Source organism: Hyperolius riggenbachi, chromosome 11, assembly GCF_040937935.1.
Source record: "Hyperolius riggenbachi isolate aHypRig1 chromosome 11, aHypRig1.pri, whole genome shotgun sequence".
NCBI classification, from domain to species: Eukaryota; Metazoa; Chordata; class Amphibia; order Anura; family Hyperoliidae; genus Hyperolius; species Hyperolius riggenbachi.
Window position 1 is genome coordinate 214,264,017 of NC_090656.1, and position 19,215 is coordinate 214,283,231.

Here is a 19,215-nt window from a genome sequence, read left to right on the forward strand (position 1 = left end):
TCATTTGTGGGGTGTGTTTACTGTCCTGGCATTTTGGGGGGTGCTAATTTGTAAGCACCCCTGTAAAGCCTAAAGGTGCTCATTGGACTTTGGGCCCCTTAGCGCAGTTAGGCTGCAAAAAAGTGCCACACATGTGGTATCGCCGTACTCAGGAGAAGTAGTATAATGTGTTTTGGGGTGTATTTTTACACATACCCATGCTGGGTGGGAGAAATATTTCTGTAAATGACAATTGTTTGATTTTTTTTTACACACAATTGTCCATTTACAGAGATATTTCTCCCACTCAGCATGGGTATGTGTAAAAATACACCACAAAACACATTATACTACTTCTCCTGAGTACGGCGATACCACATGTGTGGCACTTTTTTGCACCTTAACTGCGCTAAGGGGCCCAAAGTCCAATGAGTACCTTTAGGATTTCACAGGTGATTTTTGTTTTAAGACTACTCCTCACGGTTTAGGGCCCCTAAAATGCCAGGGCAGTATAGGAACCCCACTAATGACCCCATTTTAGAAAGAAGACACCCCAAGGTATTCCGTTAGGAGTATGGTGAGTTCATAGAAAATTTTATTATTTGTCACAAGTTAGCGGAAAATGACACTTTGTGAAAAAAAAACATTTAAAAGCAATTTCCGCTAACTTGTGACAAATAATAAAATCTTCTATGAACTCACCATACTCCTAACCGAATACCTTGGGGTGTCTTCTTTCTAAAAGGACCGCCGCCAATTGTACATGCGGCGGTCCTTGCGGGATCCACTTCCCGGCCGCCATTTGTACATGCGGCGGTTGGGAAGAGGTTAAACTCCATTCCTCTTTTTGCTTATAATCCACTTTAAAAAAAAGCACTTAACAATGCAATTTTTGTCACTGAATAATTTGTGTGTCTTAGATGCACTTCCAGAAAGTGTTGTTACAGATCCTACTGTGTTGAAAAAAGAAAAGATAAACAACTTATTTTGGACAGGGGCAGTTGTTCCTTAGTGTGACTTTGATGTTTAGATCTGTCAGTCAGGCTATCTGTCTCTCTAGAGCAGGGGTGTCAAACTCAAATATAAAGTAGCCTGAAATTGTACACTAGGACCTAGTCGCGGGGCAACCTCAATGCCTACTGGCCATCTTCCTCCCTTATAAAGTTCCCAGGTGTCTTATGGCCCCCCTCCAACCCCTAAACAGTTCCCTGGTGTCTAGTGGTCCTCCCTCCCCTATACAGTTCCCTGGTGACTAGAGGCCCTCACTCTCCCCTATATAGTTCCCTAGTATTTAATGCGTTCCCCCCTCCCTCCCCCATACAGCTGCCGTGGTGATCTAGGGCTTCACCTCCAATATAGCTTTCCTGGTGATCTAGAGTGGGCCAAATATAATGCAAAGTGGGGAAACCACTTGAGGGCCAAATTTAATGGCTCTGAGAGCCAAATTTGGCCCGCAGGCTGGAGTTTGACATGTATGCTCATGAGAATGTATGCACTAAACTGCGTTAAAGTGGGATTATACTCCCAAATCTAAAATTTCAGTAATTACTTTAGTTACTGGGGCCCAGTGATTTCTAGTTACGCCCCTGACTGTGACATTTGTTTACAGCAGCCAGCTATTATGGGGCTTTATGCCCTCGATAAATAAATATTTTATTTGTGCTGCTTCATCCCAAGTCTAACTGCCATATTTGAATTGCTACAGGCATTATCAACAAGTATGAAGTCAACGGGCTGCAGGCTTGGATCATCACTCACATCCTCTGGTTTGCCAATGCCTATCACTTCCACTGGTTCTCCCCCACTATCATCATCGACAACTGGATCCCTCTGTTGTGGTGCACCAATATCCTGGGCTATGCTGTGTCTACATTCGCTATGATCAAAGCCTACCTCTTCCCAACCAATGCCAAAGACTGGTAAGAGAGCTGCGCTCCGTGGTATAGCTGTAGTGCTCTACTGATCAGGACAGAAGTATCTGGTTATTTCACCCAAAAGGACCATCAAAGTTAGGCGCATTTCCACTAGACCCCCCCCCCCCCCCCCCAAAAAAAAGAACCTGACCGTTTTGTGCATCATGAAAACAAATGGATGTAATCAATGCAAGGCTGGGAGAACGGAGGCGTCTGTTCTCACTAGGCTGGTTGCCATGTACAGTCCTGCTCTACTCACTTGTCTTCTGTGTCTTCAGTCACCTCGGATCCACTGCTACTGCTGCCACACCGGTCGGCTTCACTGCAGGGGACCAGTGCTGGTATATAGATCTCGGCCTGGGCAGAAAAAGGCTCCCATTGGATTGCAGTAAACCAATGAGAATCCTGCTTAGCAACAGGGAGGATTCTCGTTGGTTCACTGAATGGTGGACCAATGAGAATCCTCCATACTGCTAGGCAGGCTTCTCATTGCAATCCAATAGGAGCCTGCTTCTGACGGTGGCGGCAACAGCCGAAAAGATGCACAACTGTTAGTAATAAGAACATGTTGACGAAAGCATAACAGGGCACGGTTTACGTTGCTGGTGGCCATTCATGATACAATCCTATGGATGATTGATTGTTCCTGATCACATCGTTAATCGATCGTAAATGATTGGTCGCGCCCACTAACTGCCAAAATAGCTCTCAAAATAGCTGGTTAAAATATTTGTATAGATCCTTTCCAAGGAGTGCTTTTGTACAGAATAAAGGTAATACAGAGAATCCCCCATGAGGAGATAGACGAGTCCAAAACCTGTCAGACCTGTCGGCTTTTTACTACTTACTGTAAGCCACAGCAACATAGGAAAAGTGTAATTTATAGTGCATTTTACTCTGGCAGAAATGTGTATTTATATTGTACAGTATGGTTTTTTTTTTTACTTTTATGATTTTTCGCAATGGTTTTCCTTTAAGAATGAGTAAACAAGCTAATTTTATTGCTACACAAATCCCTCAACATTAAAGGGGATTCAAACTAGGTTTTAAATTTCTTAAAGGAAACTTTAACTGAGAAAAATTTGCCCAGTTACTGACCTGAGGCTTCTTCCAGTACCTGAAGTCCTCCTGCTCCCTTGCCGTGATTCTGCACTCTGCTGTCCCCCTACTGCACGTGCGCATTGCTGGCCGCATCCCTCCTCTACTGTGCTCCCGCATCTAGGAATGTACTGCGCATGCACAGAGCACTCCCAGCTACAGGAGCACACTGGAGGAGGTGCGTGGCACAGGCCTGGGCATTGTGCATTCGGAGGGGGACACCGGAGGAACTGAGCAGCGTGGGATGACAGTGAGGGACCAGGAAGACTTCAGGGGGCTGGAAGAAGCCCCAGGTAAATAACGGTTTTTCATTTAGAACAGAATATATTGCTCCAGTGCATTTCTATATGAAAATTCAGACGTATTAATGGAAACCAAAACTTAATGTGTAGCATCTAGTGATAGACACCACATTAGAAGAAATATAGCAACAGTTCACAAAGCAGCCCTGCTAGGAAATAAGGAGTTGTCAGACAATAACATGTGACATTCCTGAACCTTTTTTGCCCTTGTCCTGGAGGGTGGGGTTTACAAAGCTATAACATTAAAGACTGTAGGAGCAGTAGAAGCAGGGCTGGTCCAAGACTTTTTTCTGCCTGAGGCAAACATGTGAGGATGCGCCCCCCCTTCTTCCCGATTTGCAGTGATCGCACAGCATGAGACAATTTACTCTGATTCATTTAATTCAAACGAAACACTGCTGCTCTCCGGCATCCTCACTCACTGTCAGACTCCTCACACAGCACAACAAGTTTATTTTCCCCAATGATGACCTTTTCACCTCGCTCACAGTCCATGTTGACCCTGTAATCTCTGCGCCTGATGCAAGTGTTTCACCTTGCTTCATAACAGAACTGGCCCTGAGCAGAAGGTCCTCATTTTTTGCTACCTGTGCTCTGTAAGTACAGGAATATGTCTTTATGTAATAAGGATATTTTAATTTAGATGTATTAATGCAAATCTTTTGCTTTTGACAGTAAATTTACTGGAAATTTCTTCTATAACTACATGATGGGGATTGAATTTAACCCTCGCATTGGAAAGTGGTTTGACTTCAAGCTCTTTTTCAATGGGCGGCCTGGCATTGTGGCCTGGACTCTGATAAACCTGTCGTATGCAGCCAAACAGCAAGAGCTATATGGGCATGTGACCAACTCCATGATCCTCGTCAACATCCTGCAGGTAGGAGAAAATGCAGTACCACTTCTGACCACCTGAGGACTCCTGTATAATTTATAAGTCCCTTTAAAGTGGACCGAAACTCTTGCACAGGACACAAGGAGAACTGACAGCTATGCACCATGCGTTTGTTTTCGAGAGAAGAGTTTGTAATTTGATCTCTCAGCTGCGTCAGCACAGAAATTTGGCTTGGCGGACACAGCTAATATGTATTTCTGCTTCTATAAAAGCAGGAAGTAGACACATTGCAGATGTATTGCAGTAGCTCTGTAAGCTGTAAAAAGGTAATGTCTTTCTTTAAAGGTTATTATACTGTTACTTATCTTTTAGTGCCGAGAGGAAGGTCTGAGTTCAGGTCCACTTTAAAGACGCATTGAAGTAACATATACCATAGTAGAATGTAGTCAATTATTTAGGCTACCCAGTTTTATGTTAATTATCCTGGTTTCAGCATCAGTAACGCTTCCTATATACTGTATGTATATACACTGCTCTATATTGGTATGTAACCCCGCCCACCCAGTGATGTCACAGCCTAGGCTGTTTAGCTATGCATAATAATTCTTCCAGAGCGTTCTAGAAGATCAGGTATATTTTTTACTAGCTGAGAAACACACAGTATACAAACATTCCGCAGAGCTGCACCTGACAGCATTAAAGATGTTGTGATAAATTTCAGAATATAAATCAGGGAGAAACACTGACTAAATAATTTATTAAGTCATATTGTGAAAAATAAGCAATTTTATTCAGTACAGTTCCTCTTTCATGTGTTATGAATAGAGAAGGGCAATGCGTTACTCATGGACATGAGATGCTAAAAATTCTGTTTTGCATGCAAATTATATGCAGCTTGGAATTTGGACAATCAAATGTACATCCTGCTGATTTTGATTGGTCCAATTACAAGCTACATACAATGCACATGCAAGCTATAATTATTTGCCTCTCATCATCTCTACTTATGACTTACCTAGAAGCTGAGAATGCTTTCTGTTAGGTTTCCTCTGACAGAGGCACAGATTATAGCAAAGTCTCTAGTATCCGGCACCGGACACGCCTGATGCTGGATACATGCGTTTGCCTGTTGCTTGAGCAACTGGCCGACAAAACCCAAACCTCCCCCCTCCTGCAGGATAAAATACAAACTGAGCCTCCAGTGTCATCCTTTATCTCCTAGCAAGCTCCTGTTGGATTTCCTGCATAATCTGTGTATGGCTCCCAGCGTGTCACCTGACAAGCGTCAGGTCACGTAACACATTGGGAGCCGTGCATGGACTCCAGAAAGCTGTTAGGAGCTACAGGACGTCACTGGAGGTTCGGTGTGTATCTTGTGGCCGGCAAACCCCGCCCCTGCCCAAAAAATCCCAGTCCCCGTTATCCCCTCAGGCATGCCGGTCAGTTGAGACTTCCGGTTGCCTGAGTTCCAGCTAATGGGGACTTTGCTGTATATGAATATTTCAAGCCTATTTCCATAAAATGCAGTAACAACCCCCCCACCCCCTTGCCCTCATTGTTAGTACCAGCATTACTATCAATAAAATTGCTGAGCTTACTGAACGTTTGTGCATTAGGCCCATCGGTTTTTGGGAACCAATGTTAAAAAAAATAGATAGATCAGATACTTACCTATGGAGAGGGAAGGCTCTGGGTCCTATAGAACCTTCCCGCTCCCTGTTCCAGTGCTGGCTCCCCCATAGCAGTATTCGGCCGACTTGGTTAAATACTCCCTAATCCCCCGCCGCGGGGGACTTCGGGAGCCCGAGTGCTCACAAAGACGGGTCGCTTCATACTGCGCACACATGAGCACAGTATGGAGCCATCTGTGTTCAGGAGGACTCTGCTACTGAAGACTTCCGAAGTTCCCCGCGGCGAGGGATTTAAACAGAGGAGCTGCTCCCGCAACGAGGAGACTGGGAGAGAAGTGGGCAGGCTTTATATGACCCAGAGCCTTCCCTCTCCTTAGGTAAGTATCTGGCTTATCGATTCCCATTGACTTTAAGATCAGACATTGCCCTTTATCCTGAGCAATTTTGATTTTTCTAGCATTTCATAATAAGATCATTTATACTTACCAGATCTAGCTGAGGAAACAAGATGCTAATGTTTCTTTTGTAAACGCAGGCCATCTACGTGGTGGACTTCTTCTGGAATGAGGCTTGGTACCTGAAAACAATAGACATCTGTCACGACCACTTTGGCTGGTATCTGGGATGGGGTGACTGTGTCTGGCTGCCCTTTCTCTACACATTACAGGTAATAGGAAATTAAAGTTCAACTCCCTTCATAGCACTGCTTTACAGAACTGAATAGTAAAGGAAATAAGTGTGATGTATAAGATAAAACACAGAAGAATTCTCACCTGTGGTTTGTGATCTGATTAATAAATGATTATTGGCTTCCCTGTGTCATCAATATAGACCATACATGTCAAACTCTGGCCCGGCATTCAATTTGGCCCTCAAGGGGTTTCCCCACTTTGCATTATGTATGGCTCACTGTAGACCACCAGAGAAGCTATATTGGAGGTGGAGCCCTAGAACACCAGGAATGCCATATGGGAGAGGTAGGGGGAAAGCACTAAACACTAGTGGACTGTATAGGGGAGGGAGGAGGACCACTAGACACCAGAGAACTTAATAAGGTGGCCAGTAGATATTGAGGTTTGGCCCACGGCTAGGTCCCAGTGTTCAATTTTGGCCCACTTTGTATTTGAGTTTGAGACCCCTGATATAGACAGAGGAAAGGCCGACAATCATATTGAAAAACACTTACCAGTGATGCCAATTGATTTGTTGATGTGAATATGATTGCTCACAGCATCCATCCTAAGGCCGGTTTTACATCTATTTTTTGCGTTGTGGTGGGATAAGTTAGGAGAATCACATCCCCACAGCAACGCAAAATATAGATGTAAAACCGGCCTTAGGATAGATGCTGTGAGCAGAAAAAATAAAAACCGTCACCCTGCAGCAGAGTGCGCCAACTCCCCACCCCCCACGCTCAGTGACGTACTCTCTGCTGGGCAGGAAGTATTTCATTTGGATTCCTGTCGATCTGCGCTCTGTGGTCTGGTACTGTCTAGTGCTGAATGCGGCTGTTTAGGTTCTGAACCACATGGTTTTAAATTCAGACACCAGCCCTAGTTAGGAATTAGAATACATCAGAATTTCCTGCATCGCTTTTTAAACCATTACAAAAGCTATTCAGAGCACATTGATTAATATTTATCTTTCCTCCTTCCAGGGATTATATCTGGTGTACAACCCAGTGCAGCTCTCCACACCGGCCGCTGTAGGCGTTCTTCTGCTCGGCCTGGTTGGATACTACATCTTCAGAATGACCAACCACCAGAAAGACCTGTTCAGACGCACCAACGGCAACTGCACCATCTGGGGCAAGAAGCCCAAGTATATTGAATGTTCCTACACCTCCGGGGATGGCAAGAAGCACCAGAGCAAGCTGATGATCTCCGGATTCTGGGGGGTGGCCCGGCACTTAAACTACACCGGAGACCTGATGGGATCTTTGTCCTACTGCCTCGCCTGTGGGTTTGACCACTTACTGCCTTATTTCTACATCATCTACATGACCATCTTGCTCGTCCACCGCTGCATACGCGACGAACATCGGTGTTCTAGCAAGTATGGCAAAGACTGGAAGCTTTACACAGACGCCGTGCCGTATCGGCTAATACCAGGAGTGTTCTAAGTGCCTCTGTGCTTCAGGGAAAATCATCACAGGTATTCACGTCGGTCGGCACTGTGATCACACTGTACACTTTTCTAAGCAGAGGAATGTCCATATTTCCGCTTTACAAGCTGAGGACATTACTTACAGGGACCACCATTCTACTTTTTTAATATTTCAAAAACTTGGGACATTTGTTTGCGTAACTGAAAATATTTTACTTCTACATTTTTAAGAGAGAGAAATCTCAACTCAGAGAGAAGGCAACAGAGAGAATTTTTAAAATACCACCAGTTTCGACCAACACTTTGTGACTGAATTGCATCTGAACATTAAAGTGTATCTCCACATAAAAACTAAAAAGAAAAACAATTCTAGCTGCATGTCTACTCTGCCGCTCCCAGGTCACAACACTGAACCCTTTCATATGGTTCACTGGGAAAGACACTTGTGTCACTGTCAGCTGTTACTGAGGTGGGAGTGAATATTACCAACTGCTGCGTCACCCCACAGCTGTGAGGAGCCTTCCATCCAGAGAAGCTATACGGTACAAAAGGAGCAATAAATTTTACCTTGTGCTTTGTGCAGACTTAAGAGCGAAACACCATCAGAAGGAAAATATAGGAGTATGATTAAACACCAAGCCGTATACTACTGCCATGGTTTCCAGGAAAGTTCCTAAACACAAAGTGATGGCAGCTGCAGACTCAAGTTGAAACATAAAAACATGAATGCCATTCAAGTTATAAAATGACTTGTATAGTGATTTTTTGTATTAAAGATGGAGTTACCCTTTAAGAAAAGTTTCTCCGAGAGAAAAAAAAAGAATAACTATGTACAGCGCTGTGGCAGTAAATGTGCTGCTGAGTTTGAAGGTTGTTCAGATTGTCTATCCTGTACGGTTCAATGTTTTTGGGCAGCTCACTTGATACTTCTCAATAAAATATGTCCAGTTTTTAATGAAGTTTATACTGTTCACTTGTAATTACTTGTGTAAAGGGGAATTTCTTCAGGCCGGTATTACACCTGAGGCAAGCGTTGCGGTGAAATGCACCGCCCCATTGCATTGCCAAAAACTACATTCATATGACCCCTGCTGGACAGAAAGTATGTCACTGGGATTCCCGGCTTCGCCATTGCATTTGCTTCTTTCTGCACATGCGCGCTGCTGCCAACAAATTTAGAATTCCTGTGTCACCCATTGATTTCCATACATTCCCCGCCACTGCGTCATGGCGTAAATTGCACGATAACACGCTGCTGACTTTGCAGCAGATCAGATGCTCCCGGCGCATTGCACCTCATTGTGGGCTTGAATCACTAAACCGTGAAAATTCAAATATCGCACCTTATCAACGATATCACAGATTATCAAAAGATGTTACACCTCATCAAAGATATCACACCTTATCAAAAGATATCACACCTTATTAAAGTTATCACGCCTTATCAGAGTAGTATAGCGAGCGCTACAAACTTATGCCTGCTAATTGGCAACGGTACTCATCCTGCTCCAAGTCCCTGCAGGTTCGTAGCGCTTGCTATGTAAAGCTACGTACACACTCCGCTTGGCGGATTGGTCAAAACCAGCCTTATCAGCCTGCCGACAGACTGTACACACTGGCAAAAGGTCGTCAGAACGGCCGCCCCGCGGTGTGGGTCTGACAACCCGTCGTTTGAAAAAGTCCGGAGTGTGTACGCACCTTTACTCTGATAAGGTGTGTTAACTTTGATAAGGAATGATATCTTTTGATAAGGTGTGATATCTTTGATAAAGTGTGATATATTTTGATAAGGTGTGATGTCTTTTGATAAGGTGTGATGTCTTTTGATAGGGTATGATATCTTTTGATAAGGTGTGATGTCTTTGATAAGGTATGATATCTTTGATAAGGTGTGATGTCTTTTGATAAGGTATGATATCTTTGATAAGGTGTGATGTCTTTTGATAGAGTTTAAATAGAAAAAGCATCCATGGTCAACAAATCAAGCGACAAAAACCTCCATATGATAATATATAAATTTATTAAAAGGACGTATCCTAATTAAAAACAAACACTTCACCAGTGTAGCTGAGGGGGATGGTCAGTAATAACACAATAATTGCGTAGTAATCATGCAGTGTAACAAGAGGGGTATAGTATGCACAAGGCATGACACATAACCACTTGCGTCCAATGATCGTGTCCTAGCAGCACAAATTACCAATCAAAATCACCACATATATACATATGAATATATAGCTGCTGGTGCAAAGCGCATACATCTAATAAAAAATGCTAGTAACCTCACCTCTCAGATGCACTGCCCCTCTCAGCCTCCGCCGGCTACTGGTGACCTCACATGTATCGCACCTCCTAACGGTGCTTCTTCGGAGATAATGTTAAAAACATGGAGCCGCCTTTAATACCGCCGCTGGATCGATGCAGGAGGCGTGGCCACGCCCCCTGTGCGCCGCTACGCTACGCGGACCTCACGGTCGCATAGACTGAGCGGCGCACACCCGATGATGCTGTATGCTGAGGGTCAGTGCATAGAGCGGTGGTAGAATAATAAATAAACCATCAACCAAATGGATGGTAAAGGTCGCTGAATAAATATGAATAATCATAACATGAAAATATTTGTAATAATAGAAGCAATTTGATAATCTGCATATGAATATCGTAATGACTGCCATCTTGTGGCTAAAGAACATATTGCACATAGAAAACATAATGAATTAAGACATACATTGCTAAAGGAGTACTGAGGGCCTCCAGTGGTCCAAAGTGAATATGCTACTTTACAGAGTGAGGACATGAAAAGAGTATACATAGAAAATTTTCTGTTATACATAAAGTGTACCAATAAAAGTAATAATAAGTTTAATAATCCAATGATTATATATATATATATATATTTTTACATATGTCAATGCATGCACACACTATTGTACATGCATGCACATACATATAATCAACATAAAGTGTCTTGTGCCTTGAGATTTGATTGAAGATTCAAAAGTGAAGACGGATAGGTCAACCCCATCTAGTGCCAGTGATAATATGCAATATGTATAAAACTACGAAAAAAACAAAACAAAGACCAATGAATAAAAATTCCCAATACTCTAATTGTGAGACGGCCACTCAAAATGTGTGGCTGTGCTACAATATTGCTCATCAATAAAACACATTCTGTGCACATGGACCTGAAAACAAAGTGAAGCCGTGCAATGGTTGTGCAAATAGCAATACACCAGAAAGTCGGTACTTACCACCGACATAACTGGAACAATAAACAGTGCTGTCCAGTGTCAGTACTCACTCTGACAACTGGATAATAAAGTGCCAATACAAAACAGTGACAAACCACATAGTGATCGTCCATTGTCGTACTCACAACGACAAGGACGAGAAAAATTACGCATGCGAAAGTGCAAAAAGTGTAATGTAAAATAAAAAATAAACATATGAACATGTCTCTCCATTATAAAGTACCAACCACACAAACCCTGGAAACCCAGTACAATTCTAATACATCAAAATAATTCATACTTAATTTAATTATAATATACTCACTTGCAACAATGTGCACATATCGAAATAAAGGAAAATCGACATCTCGATTCACAATTCAGTTTATAATATCATGTCAACAGAGTGAATATTGTATGGTGCCTGTCAATAACAAAAAATCTTTGGTTAACATGAGCTGTTTTACACAACAGGGATCAAACACCAGGGGAAAAAAATGGTTTATTGGGGCAAAAAACATGAAAAGCTGGCATCCTCGTTCAACCCTTTAGGACTTCTTGTTTGTAATCTAAATATCCAACGAAGCTCAGCACGCAGGAGTTTATTAACTACGTCGCCACCCCTAATATCAGTTCTGATGGTTTCAAGTCCACAGAATAACCAATCCCTAAGAGAACCTTGATGTACATTAAGTGCATGGGTAGCCAATATTGTAAGTGTTTTACCTCGTGCCCTATCCCTACCAGCCAATTTGACCACCGATTGGTGCTTCTGTAACCGAATCTTCAACGCATTCTTCGTTTGCCCAACATACTGCCATCCACATGGACACTGTAACATGTAGACGACAGCTCGAGTTTTACAGTTAATAAAGTTATTTATGTGGAAATTTTTTCCATTATGGCGATTCCTAACCGTCCTCGTACTTCTCATGTTGGGACAAACACTGCATGAACCACGGGGAAAACTTCCCCTGGTTGATCTACTTGTGTTAGATTGCTGAAAGTGGCTGTGGCACAATATAGTTTTTAGAGTTGGTGCTCTCTTGGCTGTGAGACTCGGACGATCCGTGAGGAATGGTCTAATGTCAGGGTCTAATTTTAATATATCCCAATGTTTATCTACTATTCTCCGCAAATCCTGCCACCGGTTATTATATGGCGTGGCTATTCTTATTTTAGAATCACGTCGTCTTCTCTTAGGTCGTAAAAGCTCCGTACGGGGTATTGCTCTTGCCCTCCTGATAGCTGTCTCTATGGACTTTCTAGGGTACCCCCTAGCTTTTAATCTCTCTCTCAAATCAATGACTGCTGATTCAAAATCTTCATTGTCTGAACAGTTCCTACGCAACCGTATGAACTGCCCTACTGGAATATTACGTTTCACTGATTCCATATGGTGAGATTCATATTGTAGAATACTATTTACTGCAGTTGGTTTGCGAAATACCGTCGTGGTGAGTTCTCCCTGCTGATTCTTTTAGATTTTCAGATCCAAAAATTCAACCTCCTGATCACTAATATTATGGGTCAGGAGGATATTCAAATCATTGTGATTCAATGCCTCGATGAATTCGAAGCATAAATGTCGTGGTCCTTGCCATATGATGAATAAGTCATCGATGAACCTGAACCACCCCAAAATATGGGGGTGGAACAGGCTCATCGATTCTGACCAGACATACTCGCGCTCCCACCACCCAAGGAACAGGTTGGCAACCGAAGGAGCACACTTTGCCCCCATGGCTACCCCCCTGACCTGGAGGTAGAAGCGCGAGTCAAACACAAAGACATTGTGCCTCAGCACAAATTCCAACAACGATAACAAGAATGATCTCCGAGAATCAGGGATCTTGCCCATGCTTAAAAAATAATTGACAGCTCGCAGACCTTCATCATGGCCTACATTTGAGTAAAGAGATTCCACATCACATGTAACAAGGAGGGAATCTTCAGGTACATTGATGCATTCAAGATGACTCAATAAATCCCCCGTATCACGTATATACGAGTCTAAAGATTTTACATAAGGCTGCAGATAATAATCGATAAATTGGCAAGCACGTTCAGTCATGCTGCCAATCCCCGATATTATGGGTCTACCTGGAGGCTTGAGGGGGTCTTTGTGTACTTTTGGCAACATATAAAATGTTGCCATCACCGGTTTATCTCGCCACAAAAATCTAAATTCTTTATCAGTAATCACCCCTTCACATTTAGCTGTATCTAAAAGACTCCGAAACTCATGTTTGAACATATCCATGGGATTACCTCGTAATTTACAATAAAACGATTGGTCATTGAGCTGTCTAAATGCCTCGCTTAAGTACAGTTCAAGAGGCCAGATGACCACGTTCCCCCCTTTGTCAGCCTCCTTGATGAGGATGTCTCTCCTAGCTTTCAAAGAGCTAATAGCTTGTCTTTCCTCAGGTAGCAAATTGTCAGCAAAAATGGCTCGTTTACTCCCTAGATTATGCAGATCCCTACAAACTAGATCAAAAAAAGTTTTTATCTCAGTACTGAAGTATGGTAAAAATTTAGATGGAGGTTTAAAGGTGACCTCACTCACCTGTTCTTCATTTTCGTTTAGGAGACTTAATAAGTCATCAAAAACTTGTTGGTCATTGAGGTCAAATCCTTGATCCAGTATGTCCTGATCTTGCACAGAACGAGGGTCATATATTTTTTTAAGGGTTAATCGTCTGCAGAAAAAATACAGATCTTTTAGTATTTCAAATTCATCAAAATGATTATTAGGAGAAAACGACAATCCTCTAGATAACACATTCATTTCACCATTTGTTAGAGGTGTCGAAGATAAATTAATTACCTGAAGGGCTGATTGGTCAGGCGAACTCCTATCCGTTCTGCGTCTCTTAATGACGCTTTTCTTGGTCTGGTTAGGGGCGTATGGTGTTGCCACTCTCTGTGCGATTGATTGTGATGTTCCGTCTGACTCAAAGGCATCGCTTGAATCAGAGATATAAGAGGAAGTAACGTTGACTTGCGCACCCCCCAAATGACCACTGGGGTTTTTTTTATTCTTAAATTTGTTATTATTGGTCCATGCTTTTCTGCCTTTGGGGTTACCGGAATGGTGCCACATATAAGCTCTTTTGAGACTGTAATCCAACCGATCTCTCGATAGTTTTTTCGTTTTATTGGAAATGATTTCTGCCTCAATTTTGTCCAATTCATTTTTAAGATCAGTCATAAACGACTCTATTTTTTCCGTGGGGCCCATCTGTCCAATCTGTGCTTTTAGGTCACTGATCTTACGCTTATATTGAGTCAATAGTTCTCTATCATGCTGCAAAAGCATGTCCACAATGATATGAGAACATTTGGACAGCCCTGTCTCCCATAGTTTCTTTCCATCCTCGTTTAAATACCATGAGGGGAAGATTTGGACTCGTAAGCCCCTGGGATAAATACCCTGCCTGTCATAGTTCTCAAGACTGCTCACATTCCACCATACCTTGATGTAGCTGACATGAATATCCTTAAGTTCCAGGCACAACTGTTTCAATTCCTTTGAGATGCCACTCCCTAAAATGACACTCTCCTTATGTGCAAATATGCTATGCAGATTAATCTCCCAATTAGCCTCCAATGAATCTAAAAGATTAAGATCCATCGTGAAAGAATCACAAGCTCTAGAAGAAATCAAAGAGATTTCACAATTACTGAAACATAATATCAAAAAACAGAGCAATATAGACACATCCATATCCATGGACTATCCTGACACAGTTTAAATAGAAAAAGCATCCATGGTCAACAAATCAAGCGACAAAAACCTCCATATGATAATATATAAATTTATTAAAAGGACGTATCCTAATTAAAAACAAACACTTCACCAGTGTAGCTGAGGGGGATGGTCAGTAATAACACAATAATTGCGTAGTAATCATGCAGTGTAACAAGAGGGGTATAGTATGCACAAGGCATGACACATAACCACTTGCGTCCAATGATCGTGTCCTAGCAGCACAAATTACCAATCAAAATCACCACATATATACATATGAATATATAGCTGCTGGTGCAAAGCGCATACATCTAATAAAAAATGCTAGTAACCTCACCTCTCAGATGCACTGCCCCTCTCAGCCTCCGCCGGCTACTGGTGACCTCACATGTATCGCACCTCCTAACGGTGCTTCTTCGGAGATAATGTTAAAAACATGGAGCCGCCTTTAATACCGCCGCTGGATCGATGCAGGAGGCGTGGCCACGCCCCCTGTGCGCCGCTCCGCTACGCGGACCTCACGGTCGCATAGACTGAGCGGCGCACACCCGATGATGCTGTATGCTGAGGGTCAGTGCATAGAGCGGTGGTAGAATAATAAATAAACCATCAACCAAATGGATGGTAAAGGTCGCTGAATAAATATGAATAATCATAACATGAAAATATTTGTAATAATAGAAGCAATTTGATAATCTGCATATGAATATCGTAATGACTGCCATCTTGTGGCTAAAGAACATATTGCACATAGAAAACATAATGAATTAAGACATACATTGCTAAAGGAGTACTGAGGGCCTCCAGTGGTCCAAAGTGAATATGCTACTTTACAGAGTGAGGACATGAAAAGAGTATACATAGAAAATTTTCTGTTATACATAAAGTGTACCAATAAAAGTAATAATAAGTTTAATAATCCAATGATTATATATATATATATATATATTTTTACATATGTCAATGCATGCACACACTATTGTACATGCATGCACATACATATAATCAACATAAAGTGTCTTGTGCCTTGAGATTTGATTGAAGATTCAAAAGTGAAGACGGATAGGTCAACCCCATCTAGTGCCAGTGATAATATGCAATATGTATAAAACTACGAAAAAAAACAAAACAAAGACCAATGAATAAAAATTCCCAATACTCTAATTGTGAGACGGCCACTCAAAATGTGTGGCTGTGCTACAATATTGCTCATCAATAAAACACATTCTGTGCACATGGACCTGAAAACAAAGTGAAGCCGTGCAATGGTTGTGCAAATAGCAATACACCAGAAAGTCGGTACTTACCACCGACATAACTGGAACAATAAACAGTGCTGTCCAGTGTCAGTACTCACTCTGACAACTGGATAATAAAGTGCCAATACAAAACAGTGACAAACCACATAGTGATCGTCCATTGTCGTACTCACAACGACAAGGACGAGAAAAATTACGCATGCGAAAGTGCAAAAAGTGTAATGTAAAATAAAAAATAAACATATGAACATGTCTCTCCATTATAAAGTACCAACCACACAAACCCTGGAAACCCAGTACAATTCTAATACATCAAAATAATTCATACTTAATTTAATTATAATATACTCACTTGCAACAATGTGCACATATCGAAATAAAGGAAAATCGACATCTCGATTCACAATTCAGTTTATAATATCATGTCAACAGAGTGAATATTGTATGGTGCCTGTCAATAACAAAAAATCTTTGGTTAACATGAGCTGTTTTACACAACAGGGATCAAACACCAGGGGAAAAAAATGGTTTATTGGGGCAAAAAACATGAAAAGCTGGCATCCTCGTTCAACCCTTTAGGACTTCTTGTTTGTAATCTAAATATCCAACGAAGCTCAGCACGCAGTAGTTTATTAACTACGTCGCCACCCCTAATATCAGTTCTGATGGTTTCAAGTCCACAGAATAACCAATCCCTAAGAGAACCTTGATGTACATTAAGTGCATGGGTAGCCAATATTGTAAGTGTTTTACCTCGTGCCCTATCCCTACCAGCCAATTTGACCACCGATTGGTGCTTCTGTAACCGAATCTTCAACGCATTCTTCGTTTGCCCAACATACTGCCATCCACATGGACACTGTAACATGTAGACGACAGCTCGAGTTTTACAGTTAATAAAGTTATTTATGTGGAAATTTTTTCCATTATGGCGATTCCTAACCGTCCTCGTACTTCTCATGTTGGGACAAACACTGCATGAACCACAGGGAAAACTTCCCCTGGTTGATCTACTTGTGTTAGATTGCTGAAAGTGGCTGTGGCACAATATAGTTTTTAGAGTTGGTGCTCTCTTGGCTGTGAGACTCGGACGATCCGTGAGGAATGGTCTAATGTCAGGGTCTAATTTTAATATATCCCAATGTTTATCTACTATTCTCCGCAAATCCTGCCACCGGTTATTATATGGCGTGGCTATTCTTATTTTAGAATCACGTCGTCTTCTCTTAGGTCGTAAAAGCTCCGTACGGGGTATTGCTCTTGCCCTCCTGATAGCTGTCTCTATGGACTTTCTAGGGTACCCCCTAGCTTTTAATCTCTCTCTCAAATCAATGACTGCTGATTCAATATTTTCATGTTATGATTATTCATATTTATTCAGCGACCTTTACCATCCATTTGGTTGATGGTTTATTTATTATTCTACCACCGCTCTATGCACTGACCCTCAGCATACAGCATCATCGGGTGTGCGCCGCTCAGTCTATGCGACCGTGAGGTCCGCGTAGCGGAGCGGCGCACAGGGGGCGTGGCCACGCCTCCTGCATCGATCCAGCGGCGGTATTAAAGGCGGCTCCATGTTTTTAACATTATCTCCGAAGAAGCACCGTTAGGAGGTGCGATACATGTGAGGTCACCAGTAGCCGGCGGAGGCTGAGAGGGGCAGTGCATCTGAGAGGTGAGGTTACTAGCATTTTTTATTAGATGTATGCGCTTTGCACCAGCAGCTATATATTCATATGTATATATGTGGTGATTTTGATTGGTAATTTGTGCTGCTAGGACACGATCATTGGACGCAAGTGGTTATGTGTCATGCCTTGTGCATACTATACCCCTCTTGTTACACTGCATGATTACTACGCAATTATTGTGTTATTACTGACCATCCCCCTCAGCTACACTGGTGAAGTGTTTGTTTTTAATTAGGATACGTCCTTTTAATAAATTTATATATTATCATATGGAGGTTTTTGTCGCTTGATTTGTTGACCATGGATGCTTTTTCTATTTAAACTGTGTCAGGATAGTCCATGGATATGGATGTGTCTATATTGCTCTGTTTTTTGATATTATGTTTCAGTAATTGTGAAATCTCTTTGATTTCTTCTAGAGCTTGTGATTCTTTCACGATGGATCTTAATCTTTTAGATTCATTGGAGGCTAATTGGGAGATTAATCTGCATAGCATATTTGCACATAAGGAGAGTGTCATTTTAGGGAGTGGCATCTCAAAGGAATTGAAACAGTTGTGCCTGGAACTTAAGGATATTCATGTCAGCTACATCAAGGTATGGTGGAATGTGAGCAGTCTTGAGAACTATGACAGGCAGGGTATTTATCCCAGGGGCTTACGAGTCCAAATCTTCCCCTCATGGTATTTAAACGAGGATGGAAAGAAACTATGGGAGACAGGGCTGTCCAAATGTTCTCATATCATTGTGGACATGCTTTTGCAGCATGATAGAGAACTATTGACTCAATATAAGCGTAAGATCAGTGACCTAAAAGCACAGATTGGACAGATGAAAATCAGACCACTTACTGTAGGTCCTACCAACTCGTTTGAATGCTTGGGGGTGCAACTTTCAGCTGAGAAAAACATTAACATATTGCTGATCTACCGCCCACCAGAAAAACACTCCTTAGACTTCCTTAAGGAACTTGTAGACCTCCTATGCAACCTAACACTGGAACACCCCAGATGGATTGTTCTTGGAGATTTCAATACATGGGTGGATGACTCCTCTTCAAAACTTGGAATAGAGCTACCTCGTGCCTTACATGAACTGGGCTTCCTCCAATCAATCAGCTCTGCTACTCACAGGAAAGGCCACACTCTGGACCTTATATTCCATACTGGGCTGTCAATAGCCAATGTGGAAATTAATCCTGTTGCCTGGTCAGACCATCACACTATCCACTTCTCCCTCTCAATACCAGCTGTCAAACACCAGGTCAAGAATCAAATAAAATATCGCCGCTTAAAAGGACTAACACCTCAACATATCCGAGATAACCTTAGCTTTGATGAATTGACTGACTCCAGCTTGGACCCTGATACTCTGGTGTTTAAATACAACAAATGTGTGTCCTCCACCTTTG

General features: G+C 42.1%; 1 protein-coding gene across 3 annotated transcripts in view; it reads left to right on the forward strand.

Moving 5' to 3' along the window:
- The window catches only part of DHCR7 (7-dehydrocholesterol reductase), a 48,504-nt gene extending 39,681 nt beyond the window's left edge, over positions 1-8,823 (forward strand). For all 3 annotated transcript variants that reach the window (XM_068260263.1, XM_068260265.1, XM_068260264.1), the window contains exons 5-8: positions 1,685-1,898; positions 3,968-4,172; positions 6,294-6,425; positions 7,416-8,823. In XM_068260263.1, the coding sequence (XP_068116364.1) occupies positions 1,685-1,898; positions 3,968-4,172; positions 6,294-6,425; positions 7,416-7,880 (1,016 nt within the window). In that variant the 3' untranslated portion in view covers positions 7,881-8,823. The remainder of the gene's footprint in view (positions 1-1,684; positions 1,899-3,967; positions 4,173-6,293; positions 6,426-7,415) is intronic.
- The last annotated feature ends 10,392 nt before the right edge of the window (positions 8,824-19,215 follow it).